General features: G+C 32.7%; 2 protein-coding genes across 6 annotated transcripts; one reads left to right on the plus strand and one right to left on the minus strand.

The window, feature by feature from the left end:
* The first annotated feature begins 717 nt into the window (after window positions 1-717).
* Window positions 718-5,524, plus strand: LOC108339005 (dol-P-Glc:Glc(2)Man(9)GlcNAc(2)-PP-Dol alpha-1,2-glucosyltransferase). Of its 5 annotated transcripts, XR_008249170.1 has the most exons (5): window positions 718-1,133; window positions 1,212-1,309; window positions 3,690-3,806; window positions 4,945-5,089; window positions 5,171-5,524. XR_008249170.1 is itself a non-coding variant. In XM_017576131.2 (3 exons), exons 1-2 carry the CDS (start codon window positions 996-998, stop codon window positions 1,305-1,307), a joined length of 234 nt encoding a protein of 77 aa, XP_017431620.1. In that variant the 5' UTR covers window positions 722-995; the 3' UTR covers window positions 1,308-1,309; window positions 5,171-5,524. The 5 variants fall into 5 exon arrangements, 3 of the variants coding, with proteins under 3 accessions (XP_017431620.1, XP_017431619.1, XP_017431618.1); XR_008249169.1 differs by lacking the exon at window positions 4,945-5,089 and having other exon boundaries at window positions 719-1,133; window positions 3,698-3,806; XM_017576131.2 differs by lacking the exons at window positions 3,690-3,806; window positions 4,945-5,089 and having other exon boundaries at window positions 722-1,133.
* A 10,862-nt stretch (window positions 5,525-16,386) lies between these two features.
* On the minus strand, window positions 16,387-21,565 carry LOC108339988 (uncharacterized). Its single transcript, XM_017577219.2, has 4 exons — window positions 21,328-21,565; window positions 18,630-18,752; window positions 18,456-18,546; window positions 16,387-16,669 (listed from the first exon to the last, which is right to left on the minus strand). The coding sequence occupies exons 2-4, from the start codon at window positions 18,741-18,743 to the stop codon at window positions 16,539-16,541; spliced, it is 336 nt and encodes a 111-aa protein (XP_017432708.1). The 5' UTR covers window positions 18,744-18,752; window positions 21,328-21,565; the 3' UTR covers window positions 16,387-16,538.
* Window positions 21,566-23,496: the final 1,931 nt, after the last annotated feature.

The raw sequence follows: 23,496 nt of genomic DNA on the forward strand, positions 1-23,496 counted from the left end.
CGCTACCTAGAGGCCTATTGCATGATAACGGATTAACCTTGTGTGTGTGATAGGGTGAAACCCATTGACAATGACTTTGTAAAGCAATAGAGGTCACTACAAGTGCACAACTCGTCATAGTTCGGTATTCATTCTAAGTCCGGATAGTCAAGTCTAAGTCATAATATGTTTAAGATATTTGAAGTTGGTTATTTCATATGCATGAATTGAGTATGGTTGTGTGTTATACTAATGTATGAATCTTTTATATCTAACTTACCATTCTTTTTGTAGTTGTCTTTGTATGTGGCTATGTTATTTGATTTTGCAATGATCATCCTATAAGTGTGAGCAGAGGGAGATGAGTTGTCAGTGGAGCAGGTTCTTGGTGATGAAGACACTGCGGTTTAGTTAGCCTTATATTAATATTTGTACATAGTTTTGGTTTATTCGATTTGTATATAAAATTCAAATTTATAGTTGTTTTGAATAACTATAAATTAAACTTTTTGTCATTGTGAACTGATCTATCATATATCATATATGTAACTCTTTGATATGGTTTTATAATGTTACATAGAATCTTGATTTATTTGAGTTTTTAATATTCTACTATTATACTTTAATTATTATCTTAATTTAATCACTAATTATTGTTGTACTAATATAATGTTGAAATATATGCAAGTCGAAACGGGTCGGGTGACGGAGAATATCTTTCCATCTACAATCTAAACTTTCTAGCATTTCTTTGCGATTTAAATGAAAAGTTAAAACTTGTTTTCTTTTCAATTTTTGTGTTTCGGTTTTTGTTTTCGCCCTTTCTCTTTCACTTTTCTTGGACAGGATATCAGTGCCGTTGGGTTTCTTGAAACAAAGAAGCAGTAAAAGTTTCATTTTGAAGAAATATTTGGAAAAATCATAAACTTAAAAATAGTTTGAAAGCCTGGGAATTTTTGTTTTGAGAAAAAGATTACATCAGCAACAAAACAAAACGCCCTAATCTTAACAGTGTAATGTCTGAGACACAACAAGAAACCATGAACAAGAATTCAGAATCTTCAACCAAACCAAATAGCAACAACAATTCACCCAAACCCAAACCCCCTTTCAAACCAGCAAAGGACGACACCAAGCCCGTGCTTCAAGACCCTGTAATCTTTCTTTGATTTCTTTGTGTCTACACTTTCATTATTTCTTCATTCTTCTTAACCTTTCTTCTTCTGTTTCAGATACTCAGATCCGACCCAATTGAAACGGAAGAAGCTGTGTTGCGATTGCCTCCATTCTCAGTCCCCACTTCAGCTTCTCCACCTGCAGAGGCCTAAAGGTATTAACTTTACTATTTTTTGGCTTAATCCTTACCTATTGTCGATTCCTCTTTCTGTTTTCAACCATGGGTTTTCAGGTCTGGCTTCTGATAAAATTTTAGAACTTTTAAAATGACGGTAGTGGTTATTTATCAGAGAATTTTTTTTTTTTTGTTTTATTTTAGCATATGTTCAACTAACGGATGATTTATTCTATTATGATTTGTTATAATTTATTCCACTTTTGTTCATTTCCTTCCGTCTTGTCTCTTTGCATTGGTTCTTGTTTTGACCAATTTCTGCATAAATGACTATAAAAAAAAATGAAAGTGAATGGAACTTGTGAATTATGTTTAAATTAGATTATATACCAAACTTTTATTGAGGCTCTTTTCATTTAACTTCTTCAAAGGTGCATAAGATGATTTTAGATTATAGAGAAGCTTAGTAAATCGTGCTTATTTTTCTCTTCTAGAAAAATTTAGCCAAATAGGTCTTAGTTTTCAGCAAATACCAGGTTAGCATGGTAGGTATGCTTTGTTAGTCATGTTCAATTCATTTCTAAATTAAAAAAATCTTACGATATAGCCTTTAAATTTTCTTGTATGTTCTTTTCCGCATGGAAAGTTTCATCTCAGAAAATTTATGTCTGAGTTGAAAGTAGTACTGCCAGACACTAGTGATGCAAGAACAATAGATTAAGATTTTTAGCCCTTCTGGTGCTTTTCTGTTTATGTCTGTCAGATTGGGAATTAGAAATGCACAATGATTTTGGTTTATTTGCTGGTACTTGTTCTGTTATCAGCCATTGATACTAGTTCACATGATAATCTTTTGAAGTTGAATTTCTTTTACAGCTTGAAGATGCTATTGTACTGAATGTTTGGGAGTTTTGTGAGTGATGAATGTTGGATGGTTGTTTCTAAGTAGAATGTTTGGTATTTGTTTCAAGGAGTGCCTTTGGTATCCTATGAATTTTTACAGTTTAATTTCTTCTACTTTAGAATTCATAATAACTCCATGTGATTCATGTAGTGTCCAGGGAGATTAATAAATTTATTGTTGTTACCATTCATTTGACCATTTTGTACTTTTCCCACGTTTTGAAAGAAAATTTGCAATGATCATACAAAACATGTCAAAGGTAAATTGAGTTTTTATGTAAGAAAAGTTTAGGTAGATTAAATGAGTTAGACAATGAATAACCACATTGGCATTTGAATTTATTTTTGTACTTGGTTTTGCGGACTCTTGAAAGAGACAACTAATTTTTTACTTCCAGATTTCCACCTTTTTAAGGTGGTTGTGTCTACACTGTCAACCCAACATGCCAAGAGATTCATCATTATTATAACATTTTTATTTGTAAATATATTGATTAACAAATTAAACATGGAAAATATTGTAAATATTTATTAACAAATTAAACATGGAAAATTACATCAAACTGTTGTGACCGATTCTGATAATTATAATAAAATTAGAACATCTTTAACTAAAGGAAGAAAATGCCATTAGTTATATAACCTTAAAGGGATTAAGATTAGTAATAAAGTAAAGAGTCTTTATTTGTTATTTATATAAAGAACTGTTAATTGTCCAGCCAATTACGTTTTTTTCTATTTTTAAAATTGAGTAAGTTGATCTTTTTATGGATTTTCTTTTTTGTTTAAAACTCAATTATTTTTATTCTTAATATTTTGAGGGTGGTGACGTATTTACTAAACTTAAAATGGTTAGAAAATTTCTTTTAGGAACTTGGAATAATTTGAAGAGAATGTTAAATATTGTATGTGGAGCTTAATGTTTTTGTCACTAAATGTAATTTAATAGATTCAAATTATAAAAAAGAATGTACAAAATGGGAATTTAAAAGTTTCTGGTAAAAATAGACAGAAAGCCAAATTTGTTTCAAAACTTTGAAAAACTTAGATGACTCTAAAAGATAGTAAAATTGAAATCAGTCTTAATTAAGGGCAAAAAAATTCCAATTTATGCGTAAATGTGTAAAGAAAATTTAAACTCTAAATGTAATATGATGAATTGTTCACCTAAATAAGATTAAAACTCTAAATAATGCAGACACAGCAGTAATTGTTCACTAATCATTGATGTCAAAGTCCAAATGTTTACTCTCGACTTATATAAAATGGCTATCATTAGTTTAAATATTGACAGATTAATCGAGCATTGGACGATTTATGTTCAAATAGTTTACAAATAACTGAAATCATTCACAAAAAATGTAAGCAGTGTGGATTTCTTAAAATGATGATCCAACTTCATGTTTCATACATCGGCATGGATAATTGATCGAAAACAAGCTTGAATGCGCTAAAAATGATCACATCTAACTTTAACAAATGGAATTTACAGAATGATATCATCTAATCCCTGCAGTTTTGCAGGATTGCATCTTGGACATTAATGAGGAAATCATCTTCTGTTTTCAAAGATTCACTAAAGAAACTCTGCAAAATCTGTGACTAACTGTCACCATGTCTGTCATGCCTCTTGGTAAAAAATCTATACGTATTTGGTTCTCTTCTGATGGTTCTTTAGCATATAAAAAAATGAAAGAATTGTTTTGAAGATATTATGGTACGTGTTTAACAATGACTTCTTCACCTTATGCCTGCCTGGTGGTGTTAACCAAAATCAATATGTGAATCTTATTGGCATAGTCCTAACCTTGTTTGCCAGAGCCACGCAGCCTCAGCACTTCTGCTACAGTCAAAATTGAACTGCATTATTAACTATGAAGAACAGGGAAAGCTGCTGATAAAAAAAATGAAGAATAAGGAAAGTACATATAAATTGTTCACTATCATATACATGACAAGGTTCCTGAGTCAGAAAGGACCTACACTGAGTTGTTTTATTATTAAGTGGAATTATTAGCTTCTTAATGTTGTTTGTCTCAAATAGCAATGAAGTTCCATGATCCATACTATACCATCACAGAAAATGTCTGGATTTGTAACACGGTTACGCTAGATCACCAGAACAAAGTGCACAGGTGCTATACTAGTGTACTAATAATAATTGTAGCCTATATATGAAATCATTATCCCACACATCCAAGCCTGGTTCACCCCAAACTAACAAACAAGTATGCAGTGTCCTACAAACCAGCTCCAATTTTCTCTCATCCAATGCCCATGCATTCTTTTTCAAACTCTTGAAACGCAAGACTTCACTTTTTCGGAAACCAATATTTGCCCAAGGCAACAAAAGCAGCAACTATTAGCTGCTTTTTTAACATAACCTTGCTAGATGGATTGCTTGACTTAGTCCTTGTCCCATTGTACTAAGATTCTACCTCAGTTTAGGGAATTAAGTACATAAAATTCAGTAATGAATTACTTCCCAACAGCTAAATGCATTTTTTTAACTCAATATTTGAGTTCAAGAATAAAACAACCATGAAAACATTCAATGTATACAAGTATTCAATATGGAAAATGGTCTATTAATACAAGCTAGACTCACATCTGCTCTAGCTGCACTTTAGAGACAAATCCACGTGCTCTGGCTGCACATTGTCCCTGTTAATATCTTGTTGCTCCTGAAATTATGATGTGAGCATCAAGTAATGGGTACATGATATGTGTAATTTCAACTTTCTGGCTCACTTGTGTCTCGAATTATGCAGTGTAGTTCATCCATACCTTCTTGCTGATAATCGGCATTACCCTTTTTATCTTTGGAGGAAAATTATAATGGCTCATTGATCAACTAAATACCCTCTGGTCCCAGTTTATATATATGTTCATGGCTTTCCATCATCCACATGTTGGGTTAGTGTACACAGACATACTATGAAGTCTTGTTTTATTGAACTGCTTGTGGGATTATAACTACTATCCTTTATCAAACAGGAAAAGCTAGAAGTAAAATATGGGTTTTGGCATACTTCTTGGCCACTGCAGCTGTTCTTGTACCAGCTCCACTGATAGAGTTCAGATACTACACCATACCATTCTATTTCCTGGTGCTTCACTGTGACAATAGTGATGATCAAAGTTGGATTCTCACAGGCATACTGTATATTGCGGTCAATATCTTTTCAATGGCCATGTTTCTGTTTCGGCCTTTCCATTGGGATCATGAGCCTGGAATTCAAAGGTTTATATGGTGATTCAATTCATTGAAAAAAATATTTGTGACAGCGAAACTACCTTTTTTTGTGAGGCTTTTACCTCCAGTTTTATAAGAGTGGAATTTTAAATCTACTTAGTTATCTTTTTGAGGGATTTAAATCTCCTTAGTTGATATGATAACCCTTTTAACTACTTGAAGGAAAGTGTTATTTTTTCTTGTTGAATTTTCTGATTATGATAGTTCCTTTCATTTTATATATATTTTTTTGTGTAATTTTAAATAGGTGAATTTGAAACTGTTATAAATGATTAATTTGGTCCTGGAATGTCAAGACACTGTTAATTTAGTTATTGAAAGAAATGAAAAAATTGATTTAGTATCAAATTGATCTTTAATATTACATTTTAGTAACCAAGTGGTTTCAAGAAACGTAACATCAGAACAGAGTTCTGGGGATTTTTATTCAAATAAGAATTACATCATTTTTTTTAAGGTTGAAGTTATTAAAAAAATTATTGATTTGGTGGATTACTGTCCAAAAACAAAACAGTAATCGTGTTATTTACTTGTAGGCTAGTTTCTGTTTTTATCCCAGTTAATGTTTTTATCTCTTTTCCTTTTTATCTCTTTCCCTTTGGAACTCTATAAATAGAGTTTTTCCATTCACAAACGGTTGTAATTTTTACACACATTCAAGCAATAATATCAGATATACATTTTCTCTAAAGCAAATCAGGAACTCTTTCACTAACCTCTTAACCGTTCTTTTCTTCTCCTTCTCTTCGGTTTTCTTTCCTCTTTCGTCTCCGGTGAAGACAACCTTTTGCCCCGACGCAGGATCTCCATGGAAGCCCTCGAACTTTTCTTTTCTCTCACTCAAGCCTTTCTGTCTTATCACCCACCTACCATCTGATCTAAAGGAGGCTTCTAGCGAAAGTTAAGTTTCGTGTTTTGGGTTCAAAGGCTGCGTTTTGGATTAAAGGCCATTGGGCCTATTCTTTTCAGTGCAGCCCGTTTTCTTTATGGTATCAAGAGCAGAAACCATACCCACTTTACTTCCGCTGCCCAGGTTCCGTTCTTTGATGATTCTTGCTTAGTTTCTTGCACTGTTTCTTGCTTCCTTCTACCATGGATATCACAGACTAGTCTACCAACCCTGTCAGCCCTTTCTACTTACACCCTGGGGAGAATCCAAGATTAACCCTCATCTCTCAAGTCCTGGGTGAGACTAATTACTCTTCTTGGAGCAGAAGCATGAGAAGAACACTCCTATCCAAAAACAAGACCAAATTTATTGATGGGTCTATCAAGAAACCCAAGAAAAATGAAGCTTTGTTTGATGCATGGAAAAGATGCAACATGATGGTACTCTCATGGATTATAAAAACACTTTCTCCAGAAATTGCAGAAAGTGTAATATATGTTGAAGAAGCCAAAGAATTATGGGATGAGCTAAAGGAGAGATTTTCTAAAGGTGACTATTTTAAAATCTCTGACCTTCTCCAAGACATTCATTCAATCAAACAAGGGGAAAAAATTGTTAATCAATTCTTTACTGACTTAAAAATCCTCTGGGAAGAATTGGAATCTCTTAGGCCCATACCCAACTGTACCTGCGAAATCCCTTGCAGTTGTGAACTCTCAATAACCTCTCTGAAATACAAAGAAGTAGAGCATGTTATATGCTTTTTAAAAGGGTTAAATGACACCTATAATACTGTCCGGACCCAGATTCTGTTGATGGAACCCCTGCCAAACATCAATCGTGTTTTCTCTCTCGTTATGCAACAAGAGAGACAAGAAAGGTCTGAATCTAGCACTGCAAGCCATAATCACTCTACTGAAACTAGTAGAGTCCTAGCCAATGTTGCTAACAGGAACAACAATTGGAAAGCAGACCAAACCTGGAAAAATCAAGGTCGTGGTGCTGGGTCACATGGTCTGGGAAGAGGTAGAGGAAAGAATCCTAATTATGGAAAACAGTGTTCTTACTACAACAAGATGAATCACACTATGGATGAGTTCTACTCCAAGCACGGTTTTCCATCTTGGTACAAAAAGAATGATAGCAATCAAGAGAAAAGAAGTGGCTGGAACTCTACTAATGTCTGCCAAGGCAGTTCTGGACCAGAAAATACCCATAAGGGAAACACCAGCACTACTTTCAACAAACTCACCTCAGAGCAAATTGAAAAACTTCTCAAAATGATTGAGAAAGCTGATGAGCCTACACATAAGATCAATCAGATGCAGAGGAATGACAAGGAGGACAAACCAGGTACTCTTTCTTGGATTATTGACATTGGGGCCACTGATCATGTGACCCATGAGAAAGGGAATTTTGTCACCTTCTATAAGATTAAACCCATTACTATTAAATTGCCTAATAACTCTGTTATTACTGCCAAACATGCAGGAATTGTTCAATTTTCTAGAGACTTTGTGATTTTTAATGTGCTTTATATCCTTGATTTCTCTTTCAATTTAATCTTTGTTCAAAGTCTTATAAGAGACTTGAATTGTAGCCTAATTTTTTCTTCTGAGGTTTGCCAGATAAGGGAGAACTCTACATTGAAGATGATTGGGTGTGCTAACTCTTACAAGGGTCTCTACTACTTACAAACTTTTCCAAATCCTAATCAGGGCCTTGTTTCAAGATCTGTTTTTTTTTTAAACATATTGATGTAAATCTATGGAACTATAGATTAGGCCATCCTGGACACAAGGTTGTCAAACAGATTTGTGAACATTTTCCCTATGTACAAATGAATGCTAATACTGTTTGTGATGTTTGCCACTATGCTAAGCAACATAAATTGCCTTTCCCTATAAGTAATTCCTTGTCTGCTGAATGTTTTGAAATGATTCACTGTGATATATGGGGCCCTCTTTCTGTTTCTTCTATTCATGGGCATAAATATTTTCTTACTATTGTTAATGATTATAGCCGACATACATGGATATTTTTGATGAACAATAAGGGCCAAACTAGAGGCTTATTACAGAATTTTATTGTTAAGATTAAGAATCAGTTTGGTAAAATAATTAAGACTGTTAGAACTAATAATGGACCCGAGTTCAATTGTGTCAACTTATATGACTTGCATGGTATTAGCCATCAAACCAGTTGTGTAGAGACCCCTGAGCAGAACTCTGTTGTTGAACGTAAGCACCAACACATTCTAAATGTAACCCATAGCCTTATGTTTCAGTCAAGTATACCTAATGCTTATTGGTCCTATGCTGTAAGCCATGTTGTTTATCTCATTAACAAATTGCCTACTCCCATTCTTAACAACAAAACACCTCATGATCGTATCTACAATGTTCCCCCCACTTATTTAGATTTAAAAACTTTTGGATGTCTCTGTTTTGCTTCCACCCTTGAAGCTGGCAGGAGCAAACTTGACCCAAGAGCAAGGAAGGGGATTTTCCTTGGATACAAAAGTGGAGTCAAGGGTTATATTGTCCTTGACATCAACACTAGAGAACTTTTTATAAGTAGGAATGTTGTCTTTTATGAAGACATTTTTCCTTGGAAGAATCAGCAGAACAACACAGGAGTGGATGATGAAGAAGCTGACAGAATTACTTTTCTCAATGATCCCTTAGGCTATTCTGCCTCTAATAATGATGAAAGGTTTGCAGAAGAGGAGATACAACATGACATTGTCGAAGAAAATAACATTTATAATGAGGCCGATAACGATGAAAGGGATCACGGATACAGGAGATCTGACAGGATCATAAAGCCTCCAAGATATCTAGATGACTACATCCACCAGGTTAATCAATCCTTGTCTGTGAAAAATAAGTTCAAAACCCCTTACCCCATTTCTGATCTATTGTGTTGTGATTCTCTGACAAAGAAGCATTTAAGATATACCATGGCTATCACTGCTAATAGTGAGCCTCACTCTTATAATGAGGCCAAAGGTGTGAGTGAATGAGCAGAGGCAATGCAAAAGGAAATCAAAGCCTTGCAGGACAACAACACATGGTTTCTAACACAGCTTCCTCAAGGGAAGACTGCAATTGAGTGCAGATGGGTATATAAGATTAAATACAGGGTTGATGGCACCATAGAAAAGTACAAGGCCCGCGTAGTAGTTAAGGGTTACACCCAACAAGAAGGGATAGATTATTTGGACACATTTTCTCCTGTTGCCAAGCTAACTACCGTTAGATTACTCATTGCGTTGGCAGCCTCTAAAAACTGGTTTTTACATCAACTAGATGTGAATAATGCCTTCCTACATGGAGACTTAAATGAGGAAGTCTACATGGAGCCACCTCCTGGTCTTAATGTTCATAAAGAAGGCCAAGTTTGCAGACTCACTAAGTCATTATATGGCCTAACGCAAGCTAGTAGGCAATGGTTTGAAAAGTTGTCCACTTTCCTCACTTATGTTAGCTATATAAATTTAAAAAGTGATCATTCTCTCTTTATCAAAGGGACACCTACTGGTTTCACAGCCTTACTTGTTTATGTTGATGATATCATATTAGCAGGGAATTCCATGACAGAAATCAATCACATAAAGAGTCTTTTGCATAACAGATTCCAAGTAAAGGATCTAGGAGAACTTAAATATTTCCTAGGGTTGAAGGTGGCAAGGTCCAAGAAAGGAATTCATTTGTCTCAAAGAAAATACGCTTTAGACATACTTGAGGAGACAAGAATGCTAAGTTGCAAGCCCTGTTCAACCCCTTTTTTGAGTGACACGAGTACTCTATACAAAACTGACAGCTATTTGAAAGATTCAACCTCCTATCGAAGATTGATAGGGAAGTTGCTCTATCTCACTAACACTAGACCTGATTTGTGTTTCTCTATTAATTTGTTGAGTCAATTTATGCAATCTCCAACTGACTACCATTATCGGGCTATTCAACATGTTCTTAGGTACATAAAGTCTAAACCCTCAGAAGGACTATTCTTTCCAGCTGACTCTCCCATACATCTAAAGGCCATCAGTGATTCAGATTGGGCAACTTGTCCCAATAGTAGGAGGTCCACTACAGGTTTTTGCGTCTTCCTTGGGTCATCACTCATCTCTTGGAAATCAAATAAATAGAGCACTGTCTCCAGATCCTCCACTGAGGCTGAATATTGTGCTCTGGCAGCCACTACTTGCGAGATACAGTGGATCCATTATCTCTTAGAGGACTTACAGATTAAGGAAGCTGGAATTCCAGCTCTATATTGTGACAACAAATCATCCAGACATATAGCTCACAATGAGAGCTTTCACGAAATAACCAAGCATATAGAGCTTGATTGTCACGTTGTTCGTGAAAAAGTGCAAGCTAATCTTCTACATCTTCTCCCCATTCGCTCAGATGAACAACTAGCAGACATATTTACGAAGTTCCCTCACCGTTTTCGGTTCATATCTATTGTTCCCAAGCTTGGACTGGTAACTATACACCATCCAGCTTGAGGGGAGGCTATTAAAAATTATTGATTCGGTGGATTACTGTCCAAAAACAGTAATTGTGTTATTTTCTTGTAGGCTAGTTTCTGTTTTTATCCCTGTTTCTGTTTTGGAACTCTATAAATAGAGTTTTTCCATTCACAAACGGTTGTAATTTTTACACACATTCAAGCAATAATATCATATATACATTTTCTCTAAAGCAAATCAGGAACTCTTTCACTAACCTCTTAACTGTTCTTTTCTTCTCCTTCTCTTCGGTTTTCTTTCCTCTTCCGTCTCCGGTGAAGACAACCTTTTGCTCCGACGCGGGATCTCCATGGAAGCCCTCGAACTTTTCTTTTCTCTCACTCGAGCCTTTCTGTCTTATGAGCCTAATGTACATATTGACTTCATAATTAATATTTGTCGGAGTATGATTGATCACCATTAATGAAGTATATTATTTCATCCACTTTTTATTCATAAGGTTTGAATCCGACATCTTGGTCTTATTTGAGAAATAGAATAATTGTGTTAACCTTAAAGATAGTGTGTGGGTTTTACTATCCTATTTTTGAAATAAAAATTAATTCCCATATTTATTGAGAAGGAGTTTTTTGCATTCATATTCTCTCAAGCATTAAATATTAAGAAAAAATTATGAATATGAAATAAAAGTATCAAAGAATAATTGAATAAAATTCAAATAAGTGTATAAAAATAATAAAGAAATTAAGAAAACATTAATATAATTGTTTAAGATTAGTAATTTAAAATAGGAATGACGATGATTGGTTTGCATACTCATTATTGTCATACACGTGTTTACATATGTTGTATGCATTCCCATGTTTTCATATGTTAAAATCACTTGCACTAAGCAAATTTATATGAAGTAATCGATTACAGTAGTTATGTAATCAATTAAGTTCATCAGATAACTTATGCTTAAAACTGTGGCAAACTATTGTGACAAACTACACAAGTTTCAATCAATTACATTAATTGTAAAATCGATTAAAACTCGTGTCTTTGCAAACATCTATTTGAATTGTGCAGTGATGTGTTTTTGGGAAGAAAAAGTTTTCAAAATTGACTAAGTGTATAACTTAACCGATTACACTGTTTACGTAATCAGTCTGGTATACTTTGAGAATTGTTTTCAAGCTAAGTCCTAACTGTAATAACGGTCATATTTTCAAATGTTTTGACTTACTATTAACATGCAATCGATTACATTATTTACTTAATCAATTAAATTTTTTTTTAATGTAATTCTGATATAACTCTGTTATAAGTGTAACCGATTACATTATTTTTGTAATCAATTAATAGCGTTAGACATAAGGAAATCTATATATTGACGCGTATTTGTTTACACTAACAACTTATGATGATCTGAAATTCCATATCTGATATCAGTGAGTTCAGAAAGAGTTATTACAGGTGCACAAGTTCTCCAAGAATCAAGTCGCAAGAGATTTGAAGATTTTTAAGGATTCTTGAAGGATAACATTGAACGTTTGTTAGCTGATCAACCTTTGCACAATTAAGGTGTATTTTTTTCTTTATTTTGTTCATTTTTGTTGGCAGATGTGCATTTTCTTTGCATTGATAGTCACGTTTCCATATTAGACTCATGATTTCATTTAGTATTTAGGGTTCATTTTATTTTTGAATTTCTAAATTTGGTTGTTTAGTTACCCATTATAGTTTTCTTTTAATTGCATTAATTAGGTTTTGTTAGTCCATATTACATTAGTTACAATAATATAGGATAGATATCATGCATTGTTTTTTTTTCCTTTATTCATTAGTTTTACTTAGGTATTAGTTTCCTTTAATCATGCATCATTAATTAGTTTTTATCATATTATATTTCATTTTACATTTTATTTTCCTCACCTAGTTTTAGTTTTTAGTAAATAAATAATTAGGCTACAATTCTATTCTTAATAAGTACCAAGTCCTTGGATTGATTCCCTAGTCAGCCCTATACTACATTAGTGGGGAGTAGGTTTTGTTGGCTTTGAGGTGACTAAAAAGCTTATCAATAGTGCCACAAGAACCATGCCTAACATTGTAAAGTCACAAAAAAGAACTCGGTTGCAAGGCACCTCTTGTTGTGAGACACAAAAGCTCGTTGGGCAAGAAGCTACTAAAAGTAAGGACGTTAGGCAATGGTTCATCGGCGTCAGGCGATGACTACCAACATTCAGTGGTGCTCAAGCGTTGGGCAAAGGCTGTCCGTTTCGAATTCTAATTGATGGTGCCCAATGGTACTGAGATGTTGTCGGGCGGTGGCATTGCTAACATTTCAAATAAGTATTTATTCATGTCTTTCGCTAAGGTTTGGCTTATTCTTTCAATCCCACACTTTTTCTTCACCTTATGTGACTGAGAGACGCTCTTGGAGGTTGTTAAAGGGAGAGATTTCCATACTATAGATGTGGATGCGAATGGGGCGTGCAATTGGAGCTTGGAGCAACTATTAGGTTCCATGGGATAGGGCATTGTTCTTCTCTTTTGTTACAATTTCTTCTTTATATCTTCAATTTGTACGACCTAGGTTCTCCACCGTGGAAAACTAATAAATGAATACTTGTGTAATTTGTGATGTTAATATATACATTTTTCCATTTCAATGTTAATATTTGATTTTTATGCTTAATGTTTTCCGTGACTTGATCACCCATAACTTGATTGTTGATTCTGGAAGTGTTGGAAAATGTTTTTTGAACCTAGAGTTGAAACTAAGTACCTAATGAAGCTTATATCTAAGGATAGAACATGATTAATTCATAATCTTAAGATTATTGAGTTTAATGCATGATTTCACTTGTTGAGGATTGGAGGAATTCGAACTTCATGAGTTATCATAAACTCAAAGTCAATAAGGATTAAATTTTAGTATATTTGTGAATTGATTTTAACTTGAATTTTGAATTGAGATAATTGAGGATACATGATGTAGAAAAAGTGATGCCTTGTATCTCAACCAAGATGGGGAAGGGGTGAATTGGTTAACCCTTTAAAAAATTGTTCTTTTCAAAAGTTTTCAAAATCTTTAAGGTTTCTTGGAATGCAATATAACAAGTATATGAAAAATAATAAAAGAGAAGGGATAGAAAGATCAACACAAATATTTATATTGGTTCGGCCAAGCCTATATCTAGTCTTCCTTCAACAACCTTAGTTGAAGGGAACCACTATAATGATAGAGTTATACAAGCAAGAACACAGAGAACTTCGCTCTCAATGCACTCTCCTTCCCTAATTCAATATCACCTATAGTACAACCTAGAAAGCAATTCCAACTTTCTATAACCTTTAGAGTAATCACATCTCTAAATGAAGAACACACCGGTTCTCATTCTGGCTCACAACAACAGGGAACATAATCTTCTTGATTGTAGTGCAGACAATGATCCTCAAAGTATACACCTCAAGTACAGAATATGGTCAGCAATGTGTAAGAACAGTTATCTTGCAAGAATCTTGATGAATTTCTTTCCAAATGAGTAAGCTTGATTCTTCAAGAAGCCTAGGACGCTCTTGCAATCAATACTTAACAAACAAGTCAGTTATGAAAGTGTAAGTGCATGAATTCGTATTGAAGCAGCACACAACGCGTCTATTTATAGAATTTTCTCACAATGATGTAGTTTAATCGATCAAGTACATAATGTAATTTGTTAAGTTTTTTCTTCTGCTTTAACAGTTTTACATCTGTTTCAGATTCAACAGATTAAACGGCACATGCAATTGATTAGATAAATCATACAAGCCAACAAAAAACAAATATGATCGTTATAGGAAGTTATAGCTTTTAATGAAAATGATTTTCACAAGATAAACACTTTAACCGATTATGAAACTTATGTAATCGGTTAAGTTCCATACTTAAGCAAATTTCAAAATAATTTTCCTTTCTAAACACATCAATGCAATCAGCAAACACATGTTGGCATAACAACTTGTTTTAATCGATTATACAACTAATGTAATTAGTTAAAACATAGTTGTTTTGCCCCTATTAAGCATGTACTGAAATATGAAGAAATTTAACAGATTATATAAATTGTTTAATCGATTATTTCTTCCAGATATACAATGTGCAATATGTTTCAACTTATGATTCATTTCCATACAATGAATTCATATACCAATCATTTCAAGAACAAACACAATAATGATCAATCAATTGTTTTGTCATTTGTTGTACAAGAAACTATAAAATATTTCTTTTGTTCATCATCAAAAACACATATATGAGATGGGTTTTGCTAGATATAACTCCCCCTATCAACACATGAAAAGGAAGTTGTTGAAACTTAACCTTGAAAATTGTACATACTTTATGTGAATTTTTGTTGCACAACAACTGTTTGATAAAAATACAAAAAAAGTTTTTTGGTGTTATTGTGAACTTGTAATCTAAATAGGTTATGGATTGCAAGAGTTGTCATTTGTTGCACAAGTCCTTCTAAGAGAAGGATAAAATGCTTGTTATGTGCAACTTGTGCACTAGTCGTGTCGTGCTAAAATCCATATCATCATCCTACCTAAGCCGGCCCGTTTTAACCTTTGGTGTTGATCGACTTGTTTCAACCATCAATTAGGGTCGACCTGTCTCAATCTTCGGTGTGGGGCAACCTGTCTCAACATTTTACTTGATCGACTTGTTTACCTATGGTATGGGCTTGCTTGTGTCAACGTTCTACCCAGTTGGCTCATCTTAACTTTTGGCATGAGTCGCTCGTTTCGACCATTAGCCCCTACCCGCTTATGTCAATGTTCGACCCAGACCAACTCATTTAGACCTTCGTTCCGAGTTAACTTGTCTTAACCTTTAATCTTTCCTACGCAAGGATTTGCGATTTCCTATAAATTATGATTTCATTGTATGAAAAAAAAATTCTCTCGTACCAATAAGCCTTCTAAAGTCATTATTTCCTCTTCATTGATGATGACGAATTTTAAAAATTGAAATTTTTGAACTACTAAAACCATGCTTAGATATAAGTTAAACTGTACACATATTGTAGTTTTCTATGATTTTTTTCATATTGAATAAATTAATATCTTCAGTTTTTCATAATGTCTTTTATCCTTTATACAATGTTATTTTTAAAAAGATAGATTTTGTATTAACATACATACACTGTAGGTTACTTTTAGAAAGAGTTACTTGGTATCGTTAATGTACCATAAAAAAATTAGATTATATAAAAAGTCTTTACTCGTGTTGAATTTTGGGAGTTTATTGCTATAACCAAATTGTTTCGTTCGGTCAAATTTTTCCTGAACCAATTCCTATTATATAAAATTCGACATTTCCATTACATTTTATGCGAAAATATTTAAAAACATAAGCCATGTGGATCCAAAATACAAAAATCAAATTTAAAAATTATACAAAATACCAAGCATAATACAACAGTGAATAACAAAATATTTATGTTAACTTCAAGTTATTTGGCAATTTCAAATATTTTATATGAAATGCATGAGGAATTTTTCTATCTCACTTTTGCAATCCTGAAAACAAACCTTCATGACTATGATCATAATAATAGCAATAACTAAGATACGTAGCACTTCTTCATTTGTCAATTTTTAAAATGATTCAAAACCACTTGGCTGTAATATAAGCCCAATTATAATCAACTTCAAAAGCTTTTCTATCCTTGGACAAGAAAAAATATATAGGACAAGGTTGAAATCAATCTTCGCGCCATTGTTTTTGACATGTATCATTCAAGCAACGATAAAATAGAGTTGCTGGCTCATCAGCAGATCTAGTCTGAAATTCTTTGAAAGCAGCTTCGCCATGACCGCAATATGGGCATGTCGCTACAACAAAAGGAAATGAGTGAGAAAAAGGGAAAAAAAGAACAAGGAATTGATAAGGACAAAAAAAGAAACAAATATGACATAATTAGTCAGGATTCCATTTTTAATATCAGTCATTATCCCTGAAAAATATCTTCATACGACACTGGAAAGAATAATCTCTTTTTTTTGGATGAATGAGTTTGGTCATTATGACTATTGTATTCCAATTTATGATTTTACCAATCAGTCAATTATATGTTTTTCCACCAAGGGGATAACTTATTAATCATAACCAAAAAATTACAAAAATTCTTAAACTTTGTACCAACTAAAAATATAAGAGAAATCAAAATGGAAGTGTATGATGAACGACAAGCCAAACTACAATATTGACACAACCAAACACAATAAGTGTTGCAGGTATCATTCAACAATGTCGTGAATCACTTGAGATTAAGATTTAGTTCAATTCATGTTCGAGTTTCAAATTGAACCAGAACAAAATTTCAACTTCCCATACTTCCTAAAACCAAATTTTAACATTATTGCATTGTTTTGTGAGAGTGTCATGCTAAATCACATTTATTTGTGATTCTTATCCCTTTTATATTTGTACGAGATTCACCACGAGAAAGGGCCTATATCAGAGACCCAATGCACAAGTCTCTAGCCAACTGGGATTTGGAGTGGAAAGGGTAAATATGCGTAGTTTTTTCCCTTAAACAAAGAGGTTGCTTCCAGGATTTTAATCCACAACTTGCAGCATCACCCTTAACGATTGAACCATGGCTTGGCCTCCCAAAATACAAGCAGTATCAGGAATGCAACACTCTTTCTAATATTGGATAAAATTTATAAGAAATCATAACTTTGGTTATTCCACTTCTAAGTTAGAAGTGAGACTTATTAAATGGGAAGAAAACTAGCAAACAATTTACAATAAATTACAGCTTATAATAGAGAGGGTTAGAAAGAGTGTTGCTAGCATTTCTCACATACTATTCCCAAATTTGTATTCAAAGCTAAACTATATTGGAATTACTAACAAATCACTTCATCTCTGGTGATCAATGACTTGTTCACACAATTGGTAGGCTAACTTAACCATGAACACAGTGGAGCAGAATCGTCTTCAGCTTCCAAAGAAGCAAATTTACTAAATCTAGAATTATACCAGGATATTAGAGCCTTCTACCCCATTTTGTAACCATTTTCTTTGCTTTTATTCAACATGGCAACAAACAGTCATTGCCAAAGGCACAACACAAAGGGGGAAAGAAAGTTGCAAGAGAGAGAAGATTCAAAAAATATGCAACAGAATCAAGAGCTATTGAACATAAAATGTGTGAGCAAGACCCAGGAGTGACGAGAAGTGAGGTTCTAGGCCTAGTAACATGAACCGTGGGAACCAGGATATGGGAGACCAGGGTCCAACAGAAGCACCAGAGCAGCTATAGTAAGCAATAAAATATGTGCTACAACCTAATCCTTCTGCAATAATATGTGCGAAAGACTAGAACTTATAAAAAGTTCTGACTTCATCCTGAAACACTTATCTTCTTGCTCTAAGTACCATATGCCCTTCGATATCATATAAGTGCAGGACATTGATAAAAGTGCCAGACATCGATAATTTATTAAAACTTGAGTATTTGTGCTCCAAAGATAGAAACATTCAAAAAGATTGTTAGTTATTCATCACAGTGCTTAATATATGGTGAATTCTGAATAAATTTATGGAACATCCTAAACTATAATTCTTCAAAGATAATGTCTATTTAAATAAGAAAGAAAGGGAATGTACCCTCAGTTTTTGGAGCATTCTTCATGTCATCTGGGGAGATTATAGGCTCTATTTCTTTTTTCACCAACCTTTGCTTTCTTTTGATCTTGACCTGTGAGGTGAAACCATAAAAACCACGCACAAGCAACTAAAAATATATTAAGGAAGCACGAAATGGGGAAAGTTAATTCCTACCCTATTGTTGACGTGGCAAACATATGGACAAGCAGAACAAAAAAATCTTGAAGGCCGATCCAAATAGGGCAATTCAAACTGCAGCATGTTACCACATGTAGGGCAGAACTCCATCGTCTATATCTGCACAATCAGATAATCGCCATTAACATTAAGAAATATCTATTATATTTCTCTCATTAGGGTTTCAATGTTAGCCAAATTCCTGGAACTAGAGAATGCTACCTGGTATGGGTTTTGTTTTTCTGTGGTAAGAAGAAATTAAATTAAAAAATAATTTTATTATTGAGTAATGTTATAGCCTATTAACCAGTGATACTTATTAAAGAAACTACATGCTAATACCTTACAACATGAGAAAAATATATCCAGCACTTTTGTTTGCTAAGTAGGAGGATTAGTGGAAAAATGTTGTACAAGGATTTAGAATTACTCTTTTTCTATCCCAAATGCATTGATTAATAGATAAAAAATTAAAAAAATCTACGGATTGGTTTGGCATTTTTGATTGCTCACCCCTATCTTTACTAAATAATAGTTTGCGCATTGGTCTGATTTATCTCAGACATTTACTGCACATGTTTTGTTAGCATTTTGATCAGATAAATGCAAGCATGTGAAAACACAATAAGATCCCAACTACTTTTGAAGGCTTCAAATTGCATCAACCAAACAAATAAAAAAGCAAACTTTATTATTCACGCCACTTGAAGGAGGAAAATTTTGGTGTAGACACACCCCAATTTTTTTGAGTCACTAAAACGTCTTAAAACTTAAAAACTTTTTGCAACATTATAAAAATCCTCAAAAAACATAAATAGAATACATCTAATAAATCCCAATGTTAATTAATATTTACAAAACCAACTATAAAAATTCAATTGTAAACCAATACATAAATCCTTAAAATTCTTTGCCTACAAAAAATATAATTCATATTAAAACAAATATGGGTGACAAAAAGTATAGCTCTTTGCCTCAAAAATATAATTCTTTGCTCACAACCAGATCACAATTTAACACATAATAAAAACTAAAACATATAGCACATTAGACAAGATGTTTAATCTTAATTTACAAAACAGTAACCACAAAAGTCACGCCAACCTGCACCCCAATTCCTTAATCCAGTGCATGTAATTACTCAGAGAGTAAGGGATCGTCATACATTGAATGTCATCACCAAATCAGAAGCACAAACAGAGAAAATAAACCAAGAAACACTGTTACACCTAATAGTTTGTAGGTTCTGTCCTATAACCGTAATAGTCATCCATTCCCAGCACCCATTTCCAATGCTAACAGCCACAGACACTACTTAAAACTGGTACCCTCTAGTTCAGAACCCGTAAAGATTTTAGACAACCCAACCAACGTTAAATATCATCAAACAAGACCCTATAATTGCAACCAATGCATCTGAGAACATCATATTACATGTACCGCTTAAAACAGTGCCCATAAACACCCTAAGCATATCAATGCATGCTTTCACAGCCCAACAGCAATCAGAAGTGTTAATAGTGATCATACAACAGTAGAATTATCCCAATAGCAACTTTTAGGGTGAACAACAGCAAGTCATAACCCCCAACAACCATTATCAGGTCAAATAGAGTTTAATTTACCTTTAAACACATTCCCAAGTCAACTAAACTCAACTAACAGCAATCCATAATTCCAGAAGACTTAATTAGCTTAAACCGAAACTAAAACAGTATTGCACATAGCAGTACGTGAATTCACAGCATTTTACAGGATCCGACAGCCAAATACAGTTAAATCAAGCTTATAGTAAGACATTGTAAACCAACACAGAAGTCCTTTTTATCAATCCACCCTTACGATAACAGGGCACCACTCACGTATCAGTTTATACATTTATTTCTTTAGCTTCAGTAAGGTTCGAGCCCCTGGCCTCTTGGTCACTTACACCATATACACACCTTACTACTACGCCAACTTACCAACTTATTTTTACTGACATTATTGCCAATTAATACCTTTTTAAGTTATTCTTATTTCACATTTTACACATATTTTCATTTTTAATACAACAAATACTATTTCACGCTATGTAAAACTCATACATTCCACCATAAACTCTAACAAATTAACCAACTTCTGAAAATAACTTATTAATAAATAATATTTCAATAGTTGATTTATACCTAGAATGGTACAAATTATCTGGTCTTACATAGACAATTCATCAAACAGATTGTGGTAGTAAAATATTCAAATTAAACTAAATAAACAACAAGTACTTAACTTAATCTACCCCCTCCCCCTTCAACCTCAAAATTTTGTCGCACATAAGAAGCCACCAAGAATCGATTCAGCGTATAACAAAGAAATTGACGTCATTCTTAGTATAAACGTCCGTTGGATGATTTTCCAAACACACTAATTTCATTTATTGTTGTATCACACTGGTGATCTACAGTTTGGCAATTTTCATCAAATACATAGGATCTCAGAAGAAGAAAAACACAACTCACAGAGTCAACCCTATTCATATATCCAAGCGCATTGTTCAAAATTTTCATCAAAAAACAGAATTTTTTCATCAAAAAACAGAAAGGCTCGTATGGCATTTTAATCATGAAATAGGCACGAATAAAGAATATAACTATAACTGGTAATTAAGACAAAAACCAGAAGGAAAGGGATATAAGAAGAATTTGTGCATTGTTACCGCTATACTTGACGATGTTTTCTAAACACTTTTTCCTTCTCAGTTGCTTTGACTCAACACTCTCTCCCTCAGTTAGCGATGCGAAGGAGCGCACATATAAGAGAGAAGATAGTTATTGAATAAGAAAATTGGATTAAGATTTGGAATGAGAAGAGTGAATAAGGGTTTTCGTTTGGAGGTTTTGAGCGGGGAACTGGTGCGTGAGCCAGGCTCAGTTGTTTTGAGTATGACCAATGGATTTGGAAAATCCCAATTACGGTCCAAATTAACATAAATTAGGGTTATTACTTTTATTTGGCTCTTGAATTATTTTTTAAGAAAATAAAATCTGTAAATTAAAAGTAATAATTATATCTCTAAATTAAAGTTTTTGGAATTAGATATAGTTTATAGGGTTTGAAATTGTGATAAAAAATATAATTTAAAACTATTTTAAATTTTTTAGGGACTTAATTTAGAAAATTATACTATTAAGGAATTAGCTAAAAATATAGTTTAGAGTTTTATTTAAAAAAAATTCATGTAGTTTAAAACTACTTTATTAAAATGATAGTTGCGTATCATTTGATTTTATGAGCACATTGGCCAAATTATTTGTGTAATTTCTTTCGCTATTAAAATTATATAGGCAATTAGTTAAAACACAATGTAATCTGTATTATTCTTTTATTATAACAAATATTTTATTGAATTATAAAATTATTTTTAATTTTTAAAGTGAAAAATATCAATAAATTATAAAATAATTTAAATGAAATAATTATAAAAATAAATATTTTTATTGTGTGAATGGTTTGTTTATTATGAATAATTATTTTTAGTTTTAAAAATAATAGTTATTAAAGGGGTAAAATTGAAAAATAATTGTTGATTATAAATAATTATTTAAATTTAAAAAATTATTTATTAAAATAGTAAAATTGAAAAAGATTATGTACATCAAAATAATATATTCTTTAAGAGTAATGATATCATGACACACTTTTACATTCATTTCATTTGACACATGCTACAAGGATAAAATGGTCAAAAAAGTGTGAAATGAATGTAAAATATTTAAGTGTGTCAAAGAATCTTTACCCATTCTTTTGTTAACAGAATGATAATTTCTGTTTAACATATTTTTTTAAAATGTTTATTTTTTTTTTTTTCAATTTTAGGTAAAAGCATTTATTTACTTATTTGGTTTAGAATCATATATTTAATTGCTAATGTTTCATAATTTTTTAGATTTTGTCACCAAATTTTAATTTGACAAATTTCACCAATAATATTTTTAAAAACGTTATTATAGAGTTATGTATTAGAATTGTCAAATGACCTTTAGCATTGAAAGAATCTCCTTAAAATTAAAAAAGAAATTATAATTCAACATTTTACTAAACATTTTATTATTTTTAAATTTTACATTATTTAAAATGTAAACACATCTTATCTCTTTATTTAAGATTAATGAAACAAATTTAATTTGTCCTTTATAATACATTTTGTGAAAAATGAATAAATCACATGTAAATAAAAGAACATGTTTTTTAGGTAAATAGACAATTTGTAATAGGATTTTATCCAATTAGGCAAAAAAAATTAATTTTACGGTTTTAGGCAACTTGTGGGTATCCCAAACAACTTTAATGAAGAAATCGTGCAACTTCACCCTAACACAATGTTCAGGGGTGAAATCGTGCACTCAAAAACGATTTTAGGGTCTCGTAATCGATTATCAGGCCTTGTAATTGATTACAAGGGGCATGACTTCACCTTATATAGGCAAAAACTCATTGGTTATCGATTACCAACCGTGTAAATGGACAAAAACTCTCTGGTCATCAATTACATAAGGATTGTAATCGATTACCAACAGTGTAAATGGGTAAAAACTCTCTGGTAATCGATTACAGCAGGGTTGTAATCGATTACTAGAGGGTTTTGGTGTTAAAGCAAAGAGTTTTTTTTGTTCTTTACTATCAATGTAGGTTATATTTGTTGATTACATTGTAATACTTTTTTTAACATGTGTATGATACTATTGTGTTCTTATTCTAATTATTGTAAATACATGTTTGTTGATTACATTTATATGTGTTATTATTTGTACCATGAGTCATTGTTTGAAGGTAAATAGAAATGAAAAGCATAAAACAAAGTCATAAAGAAAATATAAACTATTTT

Source organism: Vigna angularis, chromosome 5 (genome assembly GCF_016808095.1).
Source record: "Vigna angularis cultivar LongXiaoDou No.4 chromosome 5, ASM1680809v1, whole genome shotgun sequence".
NCBI lineage: Eukaryota > Viridiplantae > Streptophyta > Magnoliopsida > Fabales > Fabaceae > Vigna > Vigna angularis.

Bases quoted from the DNA above. Each gene is read 5' to 3' on its own strand.
- LOC108339988 (XM_017577219.2), bottom strand. From the start codon at position 18,743: ATGGAGTTCTGCCCTACATGTGGTAACATGCTGCAGTTTGAATTGCCC. The intron at 18,547-18,629 runs GTAGGAATTAAC...TTCACCTCACAG, and splicing joins TTTGCCACGTCAACAATAGG to GTCAAGATCAAAAGAAAGCA. The intron at 16,670-18,455 runs GTACATTCCCTT...CTTTTGTTGTAG, and splicing joins GAATGCTCCAAAAACTGAGG to CGACATGCCCATATTGCGGT.